At 36.6% G+C, this 15714-nt stretch overlaps 1 protein-coding gene across 1 annotated transcript in view; it reads right to left on the reverse strand.

The window, feature by feature from the left end:
• TMC1 (transmembrane channel like 1) overlaps positions 1 to 15714 on the reverse strand; it is a 195530-nt gene that overhangs the window by 138766 nt on the left and 41050 nt on the right. Inside the window, 1 exon segment of the mRNA XM_043999157.1 lies at positions 12292 to 12457. Within this exon segment, the coding sequence (XP_043855092.1) occupies positions 12292 to 12457 (166 nt within the window).

Genomic DNA, 15714 nt, shown 5'->3' on the forward strand with positions numbered 1-15714 from the left:
CTTAGTCCTCTCACTCCAAATTCACTACTTTTTTGGTAATTCAAATATATTTAATGAAGTGTGAACCTCACATATGTTGTATGTATGTGTATTATTATGCAAAATTTAATAATTTAGATTCAAGTGAGATGTTTAATGAGTATTTAAGTCACCTGGACTTGATGGGGCTGCCTTATTATCCAAGGGAGTTTTATGAAACCCTAGATTAAGAGGATTAAGAGGAGCAAAATGCCCTTCAACTGAATGCCAAACTAAATCCAGATAACTAGCAGATAAGTCCCTACTTGGTGACTTCTTCCACCAGGATAGTAAATCCCTAATTTATGGGGACATCTAAGTGTCCTTATCCTTGCCAAACCCTTTTCTTTCTTTCTTTCTTTCTTTCTTTCTTTCTTTCTTTCTTTCTTTCTTTCTTTCTTTCTTTCTTTCTTTCTTTCTTTCTTCCTTCCTTCCTTCCTTCCTTCCTTCCTTCCTTCCTTCCTTCCTTCCTTCCTTCCTTCCTTCCTTCCTTCCTTCCTTCCTTCCTTCCTTCCTTTCTTTCTTTCTTTCTTTCTTTCTTTCTTTCTTTCTTTCTTTCTTTCTTTCTTTCTTTCTTTTTTGGGAATCCTGTAATCTTATCATGATGCTTCTATATTTTCTCCAAACTTGTTATTATAACTGAAATTTTTAAACTGCTTTACATCACATCCATTCTTGTTACTCTGGGTTGATTTGTATCATACTAGTGAAACTGATACCACTCTATAACCAGTGGACAAAAAACAAAAAACAAAACTAAAACCAAAACCTCTTATATACCCTCAGGAAAAAAGGGAATCTTTGAGAATTTCTCCTTTGAAAAGGTTCTCTACATGTCATGCTTGTTTGTTATTGGGATGAAATAAATCTGTACTTAGTTTTCCTACCAATTCTCTGATCTGGTTTTCTGTGAGATGCTTCCTATAGGAGAGGCAGGTATGGCCTTCTCTGATCTGTCTATGTGAGTTTCTTGTTTTGTTTATTTCGTAGGAGGATAGGTACAAAGACTATATTTAATTTTTGACAGTGTGTGTGTGTGTGTGTGTTTTTGTATTTAAGCCAACCTGGGAGGTTTCTTATTTATTGAGCAGTTATGATTTACTCGAACAAGTTCTTTGTCCTATGTACCTGTATCTCTGTGCTTTAAAGAAAGAAAAAAAAAGCCAAGGAAGTATGGGGGGTGGTAGTTGTATGATTCTGGGAAGATGCTGGAGTAGGTCAGAAAAGTCTCAGCTCTCCAAATTTCCTCCACAAAAAAAAGATCCATTGCCTCTGAGCAGCAGTAACAAACACCTAGTAAAGCAGACGTCCTCCTAAAACAACTGGAGAAGAACTCAGGAAAGACCCATAGTCCAGGGGCAGAGGTTCAGCCTGAGTGAAGTGCAAATGCCTCCAGGATGACTGCAGAATCAACAAACAAGCAGCCCTGGGGGCATCTGGGTTGAGAAGCAGCCTCAGCCTTAGAAACTTTCATTTCACAGTGTGGGGGTCTGCAAGTTGAGTAGAAGACTGAAAGACCTTCCACTTTCAAGGGACACGAAGCTTAGCTGTGCTGATGAGACATGTCCCAGACTGTGACTGTGGTGAGAAGGAGCTGGCACACACCTGGTGAGTGGAGTGGTGCGGGGTGGAGACCCTGGGGGCCGTGGGCACCTGTAGGAGAGTAGTGTCCCTGGTTTCAGTTCCAGGGCAGAGAGGACAGCTGAAGTTTACAGACACAGGAGGGACTGCAGGGTGCCATTTGCAGGACAGTGTGGCTGGGGGCCTAGCTGTGGCTTAGGAATGAAGAGGAGAGCCCAAGGTTCTCAGACTTCAGAAAATAACTGCTAAAAACAAAGTCAAACAAACAAACAAAATAAATAAAGATTAGCAAGCAACGAAGAAAGAACTCAACCATGGATATTTACTATAGGAATAGACAAGGTCTGGGTTCACATTCAGAGGAATATAATGAAGCTAAAAAAGACACTCCTTTTTGGATGAAAAATGTTACATGGTCCCAAGCACAAAAAGAGTTTAAGAACAAAGAACATAAGAGGACTTTAAAAAACAAATTAGAGAGATCAAGGAAAAATTAGACAGAAAAAATAAGAGCAATCCAAGAAAATCAAGAAAAGTATGAAAAGAAAGTCTTAAAATAGAGAACCAAAAACTTAAGGAAGAAAATCATTCCTTGAAAAATAAAATTGGACAAGGGAAAGCTAATGATGTTCTAAGATACCAAGAAATGATAAAACAAAACCAAAAGAATTTTAAAATAGGAGAGAAAGTGAAACATCTCATCAGAAAAGCAACTGATCTGGAGAAGAGATTGAGGAGAAATAATATAAGAATAATCAGACTAGAGGGAGTAGAGCCAAGATGGCAGAGGAAAGGCAGTGACTTGCCAGAGCTCTCCCCAAGACCCTTCCAAATACTTTCAAATAATATCATAAGACAATTCCTGGAGCAACCCACAAAAGGACAGGGTGAAATAATTTTCCAACCAGATAACTTAGAAGGTCATCAGAATAGGTCTGTTGTACCAGGGTGATCAGTTCAGCAAGGGCCGTGCCAGTGCAGACCCAGACCCAACAAACCAGGAGCAGGCCTTGGGAACTTATGAATCATCATCAGCAGAAACTGTTTCTGGAACTCAGCCCACAGATGGTAAGGGGGTTGAACAACTGGCCAGAAGGAGATTGCAGGGGTCTCTTTGCTAGCACTGAGGCAGGACTGTTGTTTTGCCCATACTTGGATCCAGGTCACAGTCTTGGGTGGCAGTCCCAGGTCAGCGAGCACACCAGAGCATGCAGCCACAGTGGAGTAGGACTCTGTTCATAGTTCTAGGGCAGAAAAGCAAGCCTGTACTTGATAGGAGACCAGAGCACAAGCCAGGAGAGTAGTAAACATGCCACCTTGGAAGAAATAAAAAACTTACAAATTCCTAGAAGTATCTCTTAAAACAGCTGCACAAAGCCCCTGAAACTTGGGACAGTGTGCCTTCCACCCTGGAAAAGCAGTGCTCCACTTTAACAAAGAGTTAAAAGTGGAAAAAAAACAAGCTGGAAAAATAGGCAAACAGAAAAAAATGCTGACCAAAGAAAGTTTCTATAGTGACAAGGAAGATCAAAATACACCCTCAGAAGAAGATAAAGTCAAAGCTCTTACACCCAAAGTTTCCATGAAAAATATGAATTGGAATCAGGCCATAGAAGCACTCAAAAAGGACTTTGAAAATGAAGTAAGAGAGGTAGGGGAAAGAACAGAAAGAGAAATGAGACTAATGCAAGACAACCATGACAAAAAGTCAACAACTTGGTAAAGGAGACAGAAAAATATATTGAAGAAAATAACATCTTAATAAACAGACTAAACCTAATGGTAAAAGAGATACAAAAAGCCAGTGAGGAAAAGAATGCCTTGAAAAACAAAATTGTCCAAATGGAAAAGGAGGTACAAAAGCTCTCTGAAGAAAATAATTCCTTAAAAATTAGGATTGAGAATAGTCATGTGAAAAAAATGTCCTAACTCACCATTGATTTTTCTAATCATGCAAGTCAAAATAATTCTGGGATACTACCTCATACCTATTAGACTGGACAATAAGACAGCAGAGGAAAATGACAAATGTTGTAGGGGATATGAGGGAAATGAGACATTAATGCACTGTTGGTGGAGTTATAAACTGATTCAAATATTCCATAGACCAATTTGGAACTATGGCCAAAGGGCTATAAAACCCTGCATACTCCAAAAAGAGATAAAACCCCAAAAGTTAAAGGACCTCTATGCACAAAAATATTTATGGTAGCTATTTTCTTGTGCAAAGAATTCAAAATTGAGGGGATGCTGATCAATTGGGAAATGGGTAAACAAATTTGAGATGAGATTATGATGTGCTATAAGAAATGATGAGTAGAATGCTCTCAGAAAAACCTGGAAAGACTCACATGAGCTGATGCAAAGTGAAATGTACAGTATACAAAGTAACAACAATATAAGATGATCAGCTGTGAATGACTTTTCTATTCTCAGTAATACAGTGATCCAAGACAACTGTGAAGGACTTATGATGAAAAATATGATCCGTCTCCAGAGAAAGAACTGATGGTCTGAATACAGATTGTAGCATAACTTTTTTTAGTTTATTTTTCTTGAGTTTTTTTTGTCATTTTTCTTCCACAACCTGACTAATATGGAAATGTTTTGCATGACTACACATGTATAACTTATATTGAATAGCTTGCCTTCTTAAGGAGTTTGGCGGGGCGGGGGGGGGGAGAAAAGAAGAGAATTTGGAGCATAGAGTTTAAAAAATGGACGTTAAAATTGTTTTTACATGTAATTGGGGAAAAATAAAATTCTAAATATTAAAAAAAATTAAATAAAAGCCAAACAGATAAAAAGGAATAATCAGACTGCCTGAAAGTTTCAATAAAAATGTAATTTTTGTACAATATTATCTGAAATTGTCAAGGAAATTTGCTGTGAAATTCTAGAACAAGAAGGCAAAGCAGAATAGGAAAAAAATCCACAATCAATACCTGAAAGAGATCTCAGTAGAAAAACCTGCAGGAATATCATTGCCAAATGTCAAAGCTCCCTTTTAAAGGAGAAATTATTGGAAGCAACCAAAAAAAATTTAAATATCATGGAGCTACAATAAGGATTACACAAGACCTAGCATCTAGTATGCTGAATGACCCTAGGTCTTGGAAAACTATATTCTGTAGAGCAAAAAAAAGCTGGGATTATGACCAAGGGTAATATAATCCTAAACAGAGGGGAGAAAAGAATATTCAACGAGTTAAAAGACTTTCAGGTTTTTGTGACAAAAAACATATAACATTCAGGAGAAATATATGGTAAACTTTCACACAGATAGTAAGTGTTAAGTGTCTGAGGTCAGATTTGAACTCAGGGGTCAGATTGAACTGAGGTCATATTGAACAGGGACAGTGCTTTATCCACTGCACCACCTAGCTGCCCCTATGGTAAACTTTAAAGAGCAATTATAAGGGACTCAACAAAGACAAAGTTCTTATATGTGAAAATAGTAGCAGTACTTTTGTGATTGTCAGTATTATTTGGGTAGTTTGAAAGAAAGGCTTGGGCTGAGCTTTGATGAGGTGATTCTTAAAAAAATACTAAAACTCTTTAGGGAGAAATAAAATGGTCTCATATGGCATAAAAGGAAAATTTGATACAGAAGAAGGTACTGGCAGGGAGGGTGAGTAGTGATAGAACCTTACTCTCATCAGGAATAAGTTAAAAGGGGATAGGGAGGGGAAAAAGGATAAGTGAGGAACTCTTGTGGGAAGTAGGGTAAGGAATAGGAGAGCAAGGTAGTAGGTAGAAGTAAAGCAGAAGAGTGAGAAGGGATTGTTTAAGTAGGGTGAGAAGAATAGTAAGGAAAATTAGGAAGGAAGAAAATATATATCAAGTAATTGTAACTTAGAATGTGAATGGGATGAATTTACCCATAAAATGGAAATGGATAGTAGATTAAAAATTTGAATTCAGTAAGATGTTGCTTTCAGGAAACATCATAAAAATGAAATACGCACAAAGATAAATTAAAGGGTAGGAGTCAAATTTATTATGTGAAAAGAAAAGCAGGACTAGTAATCATCATCTCAAAGTAAAAATTAAAATAGATTTAATTAAAAGGGAAAAATAGAGAAACTACATTATGTATCAGCAATAGTGTTCAGTATTGTTTTATATCATTTAAAATAACAAGACGGTATGAAATACCTGTCAAAACAGACACAGGAACTATTTGAATGTAAACATAAAACACTTTTTATACAAATAAACTCAGATGCAGAAAAGGATAGACCAGAAGGTGAGAAGACTAGAGAACATGTTAAATAAGTATCAGTGGAAAGAATTGGGAGTATGCTAGTTATCTTCAAGAATTTGAAGGCCTGTCATTGGGAGAGGTATTATGTTTATTCTGCATGGTCCCAAAAGGCAGAAGGAGCAAAGGAATAGAATATAAGTTCCCCCCTAAAATATAAGCTTGTTGAGGGCAGGGACCATTTCATTTCATGTTCTCAGTGCCTAACTCATATAAAGCTCTTAAAAGATGCTTATTTATAGACTAATCGACTGACTGAAGCTGAAGAGAGGAAAAATTTGTGTTCAATATATGGAAAAACTTTTTAACAATTAAGCTATCCAAAACTGGAATCCTCTTCACTCCTTCCTTGGAGTTCTACTCATTGTTGAAGATGTTACAAAAGTATTCTTGGGTAAATACATATTCTAATAGGTAGTATCTGAGGTTCTAAATCACCTCCTAAATGAATGAATAAATGAACAAATGAAAAAAGGATTTATTAAGCACTTACTAATGTGCTGTGATTCTGACCTCAGGCTAACAGATTACACACTACTTTAACATTTTAGTTACAGTTTGACTGAAATCAAACTGCTTTAGTATGATGACCACTATAACAATCTGTGTGTATTATGGATTGTCTTCTTTAGTTATTATTTAACATAAAAGTGATGCAAATATTATGGTGGATACTATAGTGAACAAAGAATGAAATAATGTTGACTCCATAACGATATCTAGACATGAGAATTTCAAGGCCACTTTTTTTTTGCTTTAAAAAGCAATATTTCCAAGCACTTTGCTAAAATAGTCAAAATACCAAAACCAGTTTCTGTGCAGATCCAGACTATCTAAATTAAACAAATTATTTGACTAATTTTGAACCTAGTGTCAAGCTCCACTTCTATTGGCTGCCTGATTCAAGGCAGCTAAGTCACAATCTCTCTGAGCTTTAGTTTCCATGTTTATAAAATAGAGAAAATGATAGCACCTACTCCAAATGTAATGTGAAAATCAATTGATGTAAAATAAAAAAAAAACATTCTGGAAACTTTCAAGTGCTACAGAAACATGTTATTATTTGGAGACATTTTTCTAAATCTTTCATATTTATTTTATTTTGTTTATTTATTTATTTATTTATTTATTTGGTGAGGCAATTGGGGTCAAGTGACTTGCCTAGGGTCACACAGCTAGTAAGTGTTAAGTGTCTGAGGTCAGATTTGAACTCAGGTCCTCCTGACTTCAGGGCCAGTGCTCTATCCACTGCACCACCTAGCTGCCCAATCTTTCCTATTTATAAAGAAGTTCTCTGCTTGTCTTTAATTTATCTAAACAGCTGTTGTTAGAGGAAAAGAATCATATTATGCTGAATTTCTCACAGCTTTGCACACATACTTATTCACCTAAAATTGGGTCAGGAAAAAGCCTGTGATATTATTAGACGCATTCCAAACTGTGTAACAAGGCACAGTTCTTTAACTGTCGTTGGTTTTTAGTTGGTTTCAAATGTTTTCTTTAGAGCAAGGGAAATTCCCATGGGCATTGTTTTGACCTTTCAATAAGGACCCCTAGTTAATCAACTGAAATGAATGTGTCCTAATTTGCCTACTAATCCTCTTTAAGGCATGTGTGCTTATTGTTTTTTTTTTCCCTCCCTATTTAAAAATGCAAGTCTTTCTTGTTTAGGAGAGAAAATATGCTCTAAATTAGAGAACACAGCTACCACTTATCTCAATGAATCCATTTATCACATTAATACCAGTTATCACAATTCCTATTATGACTCAAGCATCAATAATGGCGGTGGAATATCTCGGAGATATCTTTATTTGTCTAGGTAAAGGACTTGTTTAGTAAGATTTATTATTTTACAGAATAAATTTAAGAAATTCCTGTGGTTCCCAAAGCAGAAGAAACTCAAAAGGAAGAAGTAGGGATGTTAAGCCTAGGCCTCTCCAGAGCAGTCTAAGGCCCAAGTCTCACAGAGAAGAAGGACCTGAGCCAGTTTTCTGGGGGGAGGATCATCCCTGGGAGAAACAGGAATTTCCACTCAAATCAACACTCTATTGTGTCCCTCTGTCTTTTTCTGTCTTTTGTCTCTCTATTTCTTCCTCTGTCTCTATCTCTCTGCCTCAGCCTCTCCTGATAACCCTTTTCCCCCTCTTTCTGTCTCTCTCTGTCTCTATCGCTATTTCTCTGCTTCTGTTTCGTCTTCTGACTGTCTCTGCACACTCCCTTTCCCCCCAAAGGGTGAGAAAACTAGGAAGTACATGAAAATATTTGTCCTGCTGAGGTGCATTAAATGAGGAACCCAAATCATTAAACACATTCCTATGCTAGCTGTATCTCTAGGAATGAAGTGTATACCAATAAAGTGTTTTGAAATACACCTTTAATTATAGAAGATTACCTGGACCTATGATGTCATTTGGAATATGGAACTCTGGGATGAGGAAACATCCTCTAGCAATTCTGGTCAGCACCTTTTCTGTACCCTATAGTCTTACAGAGTTGCTTAAAGAACAGAGAACTTAAGTTACTTATTCAAGATCAAACAGCCAGTAGGTATCAAAGGTAAAACCTGGACACAGGTTTTTCTGGCTCCAACAGCTGGGTCTCTGTTCAACACTACTCCCACTCTGCTCACTTGCCTTTAATATGCACTTTAATTATAAATGGTATAAAGCACAAAGATATATGGAAAAAATATACTGATGCACTTTTTTCTCTGCCTAGAATAGAAATTTAAGGCAAATATATTTCAAAGAGTTCAGGGAAAGGAATAAGATACAGATTGAAAGATAAGCAAACCTGAAGAAGATTAAGTCCTTGTTTCTTTAAATGTCTTTATAGCTACCTAATACTAATACTTCTACATCTAAATTTAAGGATTAGCCCCTCTCCAAGGTTTCCTGTAGGAACCTCAAGATGCACCACAACTTTCCCTGTTGGGGTTTCAATATATTGAGGGCTGGCATAAGAAATAAAATCAGAATTTTGAGGGAGTTTTGTAGAAGCCACAGACAACATACAAAGGCCAGAAGACAACACAGAGCCTGTGACCAAATGCTTAACCCAAATTTTACAATAAAGTACCTTAAACACTCCATAAAAGAAAAAGAAAAAACTCAGACTTCTCTGGTATGAAGGAAGGACCAAAAAATTTTATGTGGGTTTTCCAGACTTTAGGTGTACCAGACCCCTAACCCCCACAATGTGGAAGGGATAACTGTACTACCATAACATCACTTCAGTATCCCTCTGGCACTTCCAAACAGTAGCAATATCAATCTTCATTTACTTTGAGTCTATGCATGTCTTTTTTTTTAAATAAAGTATTTTCTTTTTCTCCTGTTACATGTAAAGATAGTTCTCAACTTTTGTTTATACAAGCTTTACAATTTCAGATTTTTCTCCCTCCCTCCCCTCCCTATCCCCTCCCCTAGATAGCAGGTAATCTGATATAGGTTATATATATATATATATATATATATATATATATATATATATATATATATATATATATATATATGTGTGTGTGTGTGTGTGTGTGTGTGTGTGTGTGTGTGTGTGTGTATGTGTATATATATATATATACACACATAATAATATTAAACATATTTCTCCATTAGTCATGTTATAAGAGAAAAATCAGAGCAATGACGAAAAACCTCAAAATAGAAAAACAACAGCACCAAAACCAAAAGAAATAGTATGATTCATTCAGCATCTATATTCCACAGTTCTTTTATTTTTTCCTAGATTTGGAGATCCTCTTCTATCATGAGTTCGCTGGAACTCTTCTGTACCATTGCATTGGTGAGAAGAATATAGTCCATCACAGTAGGTCAACACTCAATGTTGATGATACTGTGTACAATGTTCTTCTGGTTCTGCTCATCTCACTCATCATCAGCCCACACAAGACCCTCCAGGTTTCTCTGAACTCCTCCTGCTCATCGTTTCTTACAGAACAATAGTATTCCATTACATTCATATACCACAACTTGTCCAGCCATTCCCCAATTGATGGGCATCCCCTCAATTTCCAATTCTTTGCCACCACAGAAAGAGCAGCTATAAATATTTTTGTACATGTGGGTCATTTTCCCTTTTTTTATGATCTCTTTGGGGAAAAGACCCCAAAGTGGTATTGCTGGGTCAAAGAGTATGCACAGCTTTCTAGCCCTTTGGGCATAATTCCAAATTGCTCTCCAGAATGGTTGGATCAGTTCACAGCTCCACCAACAATGCGTTAGTGTTCCAATTTTTCCACACTATGCATGTCTTTTTCATGTGAAATCTTATTCTTTTGTACATTTCTTTATTTCTTTCTTTTTGGTGAGGTAATTGGGGTTAAGTGACTTGCCCAGGATCACACAGCTAGTAAGTGTTAAGTGTCTGAGGCTGGATTTGAACTGAGGTCCTCCTGACTCCAGGGCCGGTGCTTTATCTACTGCACCACCCAACTGCCCCCTACATTTCTTGAAGGTAGAAACTAGAACCATTATTATTTTTATATATCAATTAATCAACAAGCATTTATTAATACCTGATTCTAGAACCCATGGTGCCATAAACTGTTCTGGGGATTGAGCATACAAAGATAAACATGAAAAAAGCTCTACCCTTAAGGAGAATATACTCTACTGGAAGAAGACAGTATGTGTGCTTCTAAGTATAAACAAAATAAATACATGATGATTTTGTTGGAGGGAGCTGGGACATCAGGAAAAGTCTCATGTTGGAAGTGGCAAGGAGGCCATTCCAAGAATGAGGAATAGCTTGTGCATAGGTACAAGATACAACAGATAGAAACTACTGCTTAATAAATGTTAGACTGAACCATTCTGGAGAGCAATTTGGAATGATTCCCAAAGGGTGATGGGGCCGTGCATACCCTTTGATCCAGCAATACCACTGCTAGGTCTGTATCCCAAAGAGAACATAGAAAAGGGGAAAGGAACCACATGTACAATACAAAAATTTTTCTAGCAGCTCTTTGTGGTGGTAAAAAATTGGAAATTGAGGGGATGCCCATCAATTGGGGAAATTAGATGTGGTATATGAATGCAATGGAATACTAAAAACCTGGAAAGGATTAAGTGGACTGATGCTGAGTTAAGTGAGCAGAACCAGGAGTACATTGTACACAGTAACAGCAATGTTGTGTGATGATCAGTTGTGATAGACTTAGCTCTTCTCAGCAATACAATGATCCAAGATAATTCCAAAGGAGTCATGATGGAAAATGCTCTCCATATCCAGAAAAAGAACTGTGGAATATGAATTCAGATTGAACCATACTATTTTTACTTTTTATTTCTTTCTTGAGGTTTTTCCCTTTTGTTCTGATTCTTCTTTCACAACATGACTAATGTGGAAATATGTTTAATGTGATTCTCTCTCTCTCTCTACACACACACACACACACACACACACACACACACACACACACACACATATATATATATATATATATACACACATATATATACACACATATATAACCTATATCAGATTGTTTGCCATCTTGGGGAGGGGGGAGAGAAGGGAGAAAAATTTGGAATTCAAAATCTTATAAAAACAAATGTTGAAAACTGTCTTTACATGTAACTGGAAAATAATAAAATACTATAAAATTGAAAAAATAAATGTTGGACTGTTTTAATAAATGTTATCAAGAGATAAGAGTAATAACTTTTAAATAAATAGCTCTGCTCTATGTCTTCATCGGATCTACTGTCCTTTTATGAATACTAAATAACTATATACTGAATATAGCTGGGCATGGGGGTACTGCTATTGATAGGGGAGGCTGAGCTTGGTTGATTTTTTGACTTTAGAAACTCTGAGCTGCAGTAGAGATAAAGCCAATTCAGTAACTTCATTAAGTCTGGCACAAATATAGTGAACCTCTAGGAGCAGAGGGCCACCAGGCTGCCTAAAGAAGGTGGATCTGGCCCAGGTCAGAAAAAAATGGAGCTGGTTAAAGCTTCCATGGCAATAAAAAATGGAATCTAGCAATCAGTGGCCATTGAACTTCCAAGCTCAACAAGATAGGAGACCCAGTCTTAAAAAAACCCAAAACAAAACAAAACAAAACCATACAAAAAACTGGGCACTATACCAAGCAGAGGTAAAGAGATTTTGACATATCCTCTAGGAGTTTACACTCTAAAATGGACAACCATACATACAAAGGAATGAATGAGTGAATGAATGAATGAATGAATGACTTAATAATCATGGGTTCCTCCTTCGCTGCATTGGTAATATAGCATACACCAAAATGCTCACTATTTCTACAAGTAGCTTTGGCTACCGACTTTTTAATGCCTGATACTAATGGCAAATACTAATGACTTTCTTCTGCCTATTTCTTTACAATAATACAATTTAATATTAGCTTCCAACTAAAAAAACAGGCCAAAATAACTTACGCTCCTCTCTTCATCTTCCTCCTCCTCTCTTTTTCCCTTGCTTTTCTGGTTTCTTCATCCTCAGGTTCCGGCGGTGGGTCATCCTCACTGATAACATCCCTGTTCCTTTTCCTCTGCGGTCTCATGCTCTTTCTTCGTGGCAACTTTTCTTCCTCTTCTTCTTCACCTACACAGAATATTTTATGGTTCAGTGAGAACAATGTGAAGTAGATTTCTACAAACATAATCACTATTCCTATATGATAACTAGGATCAGTTTTCTCATGAACTGACCACATAGCAATTCTCTACACAACTTGAGAAATCATTGTCCCAATTGTTTTACAGCTAATTAAAACAAAACAAAACACAAAACAGTATGAGGTAGTGGAAAGAAATAAAGAGCTGTCCTCATAGTGAAGAAGACCTGTATTCAAGGCCTACCTCTGATTTTATATATATATATATGCTTGCTCTGTGACCTAGGGTAAGTCATTAAACCTCTTAGTGGTCCCAGGCTACTCTCTAAGATGCTAAGGCTTTGAAAATGTATGTTTCTTTTTTTAATGTAAAAAGAATTTTATCTATAGTTTTAGGTTCCAATTTTTATCCCTCCTTCCCTCCCTCCCCTCTCCCCTCCCTGAGGTGGCAAGCAATATGAGTATGTGTGTATGATTATGTAAAATATTATTATATTTGACATTTTGTACAAGAAAACTTGATTTTTTTTTGTTTAGAATTGTATTTTCCAAGATATTTGTAAAAACAAATTTTGACATCAATTTTTTAAAACTTTGTGTTCCAACTTCTCTTCCTCCCTCCCTTCCCACCCCCCACCCCCAAGAACTCAAGCAATTCAATATAAGTTATACATGAATAGTCATGGAAAACATCCCCACATTAGGTTGTGAGAGAAAATAGTTAAAAAACAAAGCTTCAGATTAAGGAATTGTCAAAGAAAACAAAATTTTTTAATGTGTTTCAATCTGTTTTCAGATACCATCAGTTCTTTCTCTGTAGATGGGTTGCTATTTTCATAAGTCCTTCAGGGTTATATCGGATCATTGCCTTGCTGAAAATAACCACATGCTTCCCAGCAGATCATCTTACACTATTGCTATTATTTTGTATACAGTACATTTCACTCTGCTTCAGTTCATGTAGGTCTTTCTAGGCTTTTCTGATAGTATCCTGTTCATCATAACTTTTATATAGTACCTTAAACTTAACAAAGAATTTTCTTCACAATAGCCCAGTAGAGTATGTGCCATACATTTTGCCATTATAGTCAATCATCATAACTATTTCCCTTCCCATCCTATTCCCTTCCCATGATTTTTACTCTATTTTCTACCTTCTTTTTCCCTATTCCTGCTCAAAAGTGTTTTACTTCTGACTTCTCCCTCCCCTGCTCTGCCCTGCCTTCTTTCACCCTTCCCTCCTTATCCTCCTCCCCTCCTACTTTCCTATAGGGTTAAATAGATTACTCCTCCCAATTGGGTGTGAATGTTATTCCTTCCTTGAGCCCACTCTAATTTTGTGTTCTAAATGTTTCTTCCTCCCTCCCTCCTCAACTCTCCCTATGAAATTAAGCAATTCAATATATCATACTTGTGCAGTAATACAGAATATCTTCACCTTACTCAAAAGTGTTTTGCTTTTTACTGCTCTCTCCTCCAATCTGTCCTTCCCTCTTTACCCTCTTCTCCCCCCACCCCGCCCCTTATCCCTCAGGGCAAAAATATATTGCTATACCCACTTGAGTATATATATTATTCCCTCTTTGAGCCAATTCTGATGATAGTAAGGTTCTCTCACTACCCCACTCCTTCCCCCTCTTCCCCTCCCCTCCATAAGCTTTTTCTTGTTTCCTTCATATCAACTACGTCTCCCCAGTCCACCTCTCCCTTTCCCCCTCCCCTATTCTATTCCTCCTACCCCTCAACCCTATTTTAAAGATGTCATCATGGGTTAGGCTAGGTGGCACAGCCCTGGACCCAGGGGGCCCTGAGCCCAAATCCAGTCCCAGACATAAGACACCCCACCCTGTTTGCCCCACAAAGAACAATACATAAATGCATTACAGATATCATCCCTTCATATTCAGTTCAGAACTGTGTCCTCTGTAAATACCTTACTGAGAAAGTTCTTATGAGTTCAAAGTATTATCTTCCCATGTAGGAATATAAACAGTTTAATCTTTTAATATTCCCTCATGATTTCTTTTTCCTGTTTACCTTTTTATGCTTCTCCAGGGGTCTTTTATTTGAAAGTCAAATTTTCTATTCAGTGCAGGTCTTTTCATCACAAATGTCAGAAAGTCCTCTTTTACATTGAAATCCCACTTTTTCCTCTGAAAGATTACACACAGTTTTGCTGGGTATGTGATTTTTGGCTGTAGTACCAGTTCCTTTGCCCTCTGGAATATCACATTCCATGCCCTCTGGTCCTTTAATGTAGATGCTGCTAGATCTTGTTTTAGCCTTACTGGAGCTCCACAGTATTTGAATTCCTTTTTTCTAGCTGTTTGCAATATTTTCTCCTTCACCTGGGAGCTCTGGCATTTGGCTATAATATCCCTGGAGGTTTTCCTTTTGGGATCTCTTTCAGGAAGTGAATGGTGGATTCTTCCAATTTCTATTTTTCCTTCTGCTTCTAGAATATCAGAGCAATTTTCCCTGACGATCTCATGGAAGATGCTGAATAAACTCTTATTTTGGTCATGGTTTTCAGGTAATCTAATGATTTTCAAATTATCTCTCCTGGATCTATTTTCCAAGTCAGTTGTTTTTTCAAGGAGATATTTCATATTGCCCTTTATTTTTTTATTCATTTGGATTTGCTTTACTGTGTCTTGGTTTCTCATAAAGTCACTAGCTTCCATTTGTTCAATTCTAGTTCTTGGGCAATAATTTTCATCAGACAACTTTTTATCTCCTTTTCCATTTGTCTTTTCAAGCTGTTGACTTAAAAAAAATTAATTTAATTAATTAATTAATTAATTTACTTTAGTTTTCAACATTTGTTTAGATAAGATTTCCAATTTCAAATTTTTCTCCCTCTTTCCCCTCCCTCCCCACTTCCCCTAGATAGCAGGTAATCTGATATAGGTTTTGTATATATATATATATATATATATATATATATATATATATGTATATATATATGTATATGTATATATATATATAATAACATTAAACATATTTCTGTATTAGTTGTGTTATACGAGAAGAATTAGAGCAAAAAAGAAAAACAACAGCACCAAAAACAAAAGAAATAGTATGGTCCAATCAGCGTTCATATTCCACAGTTCCTTTTTTTTTTTTTTTTCTGGTTTTGGAGAGCCTTTTCCATAATGAGTCCTTTGAAACTTTCTTGTACCATTGGATTGGTGAGAAGCATCTGTGTACAATATTCTCCTGGTTCTGCTTCTCTCACTCGTCA

This window comes from Dromiciops gliroides, chromosome 1, assembly GCF_019393635.1.
Source record: "Dromiciops gliroides isolate mDroGli1 chromosome 1, mDroGli1.pri, whole genome shotgun sequence".
Lineage (NCBI taxonomy): Eukaryota > Metazoa > Chordata > Mammalia > Microbiotheria > Microbiotheriidae > Dromiciops > Dromiciops gliroides.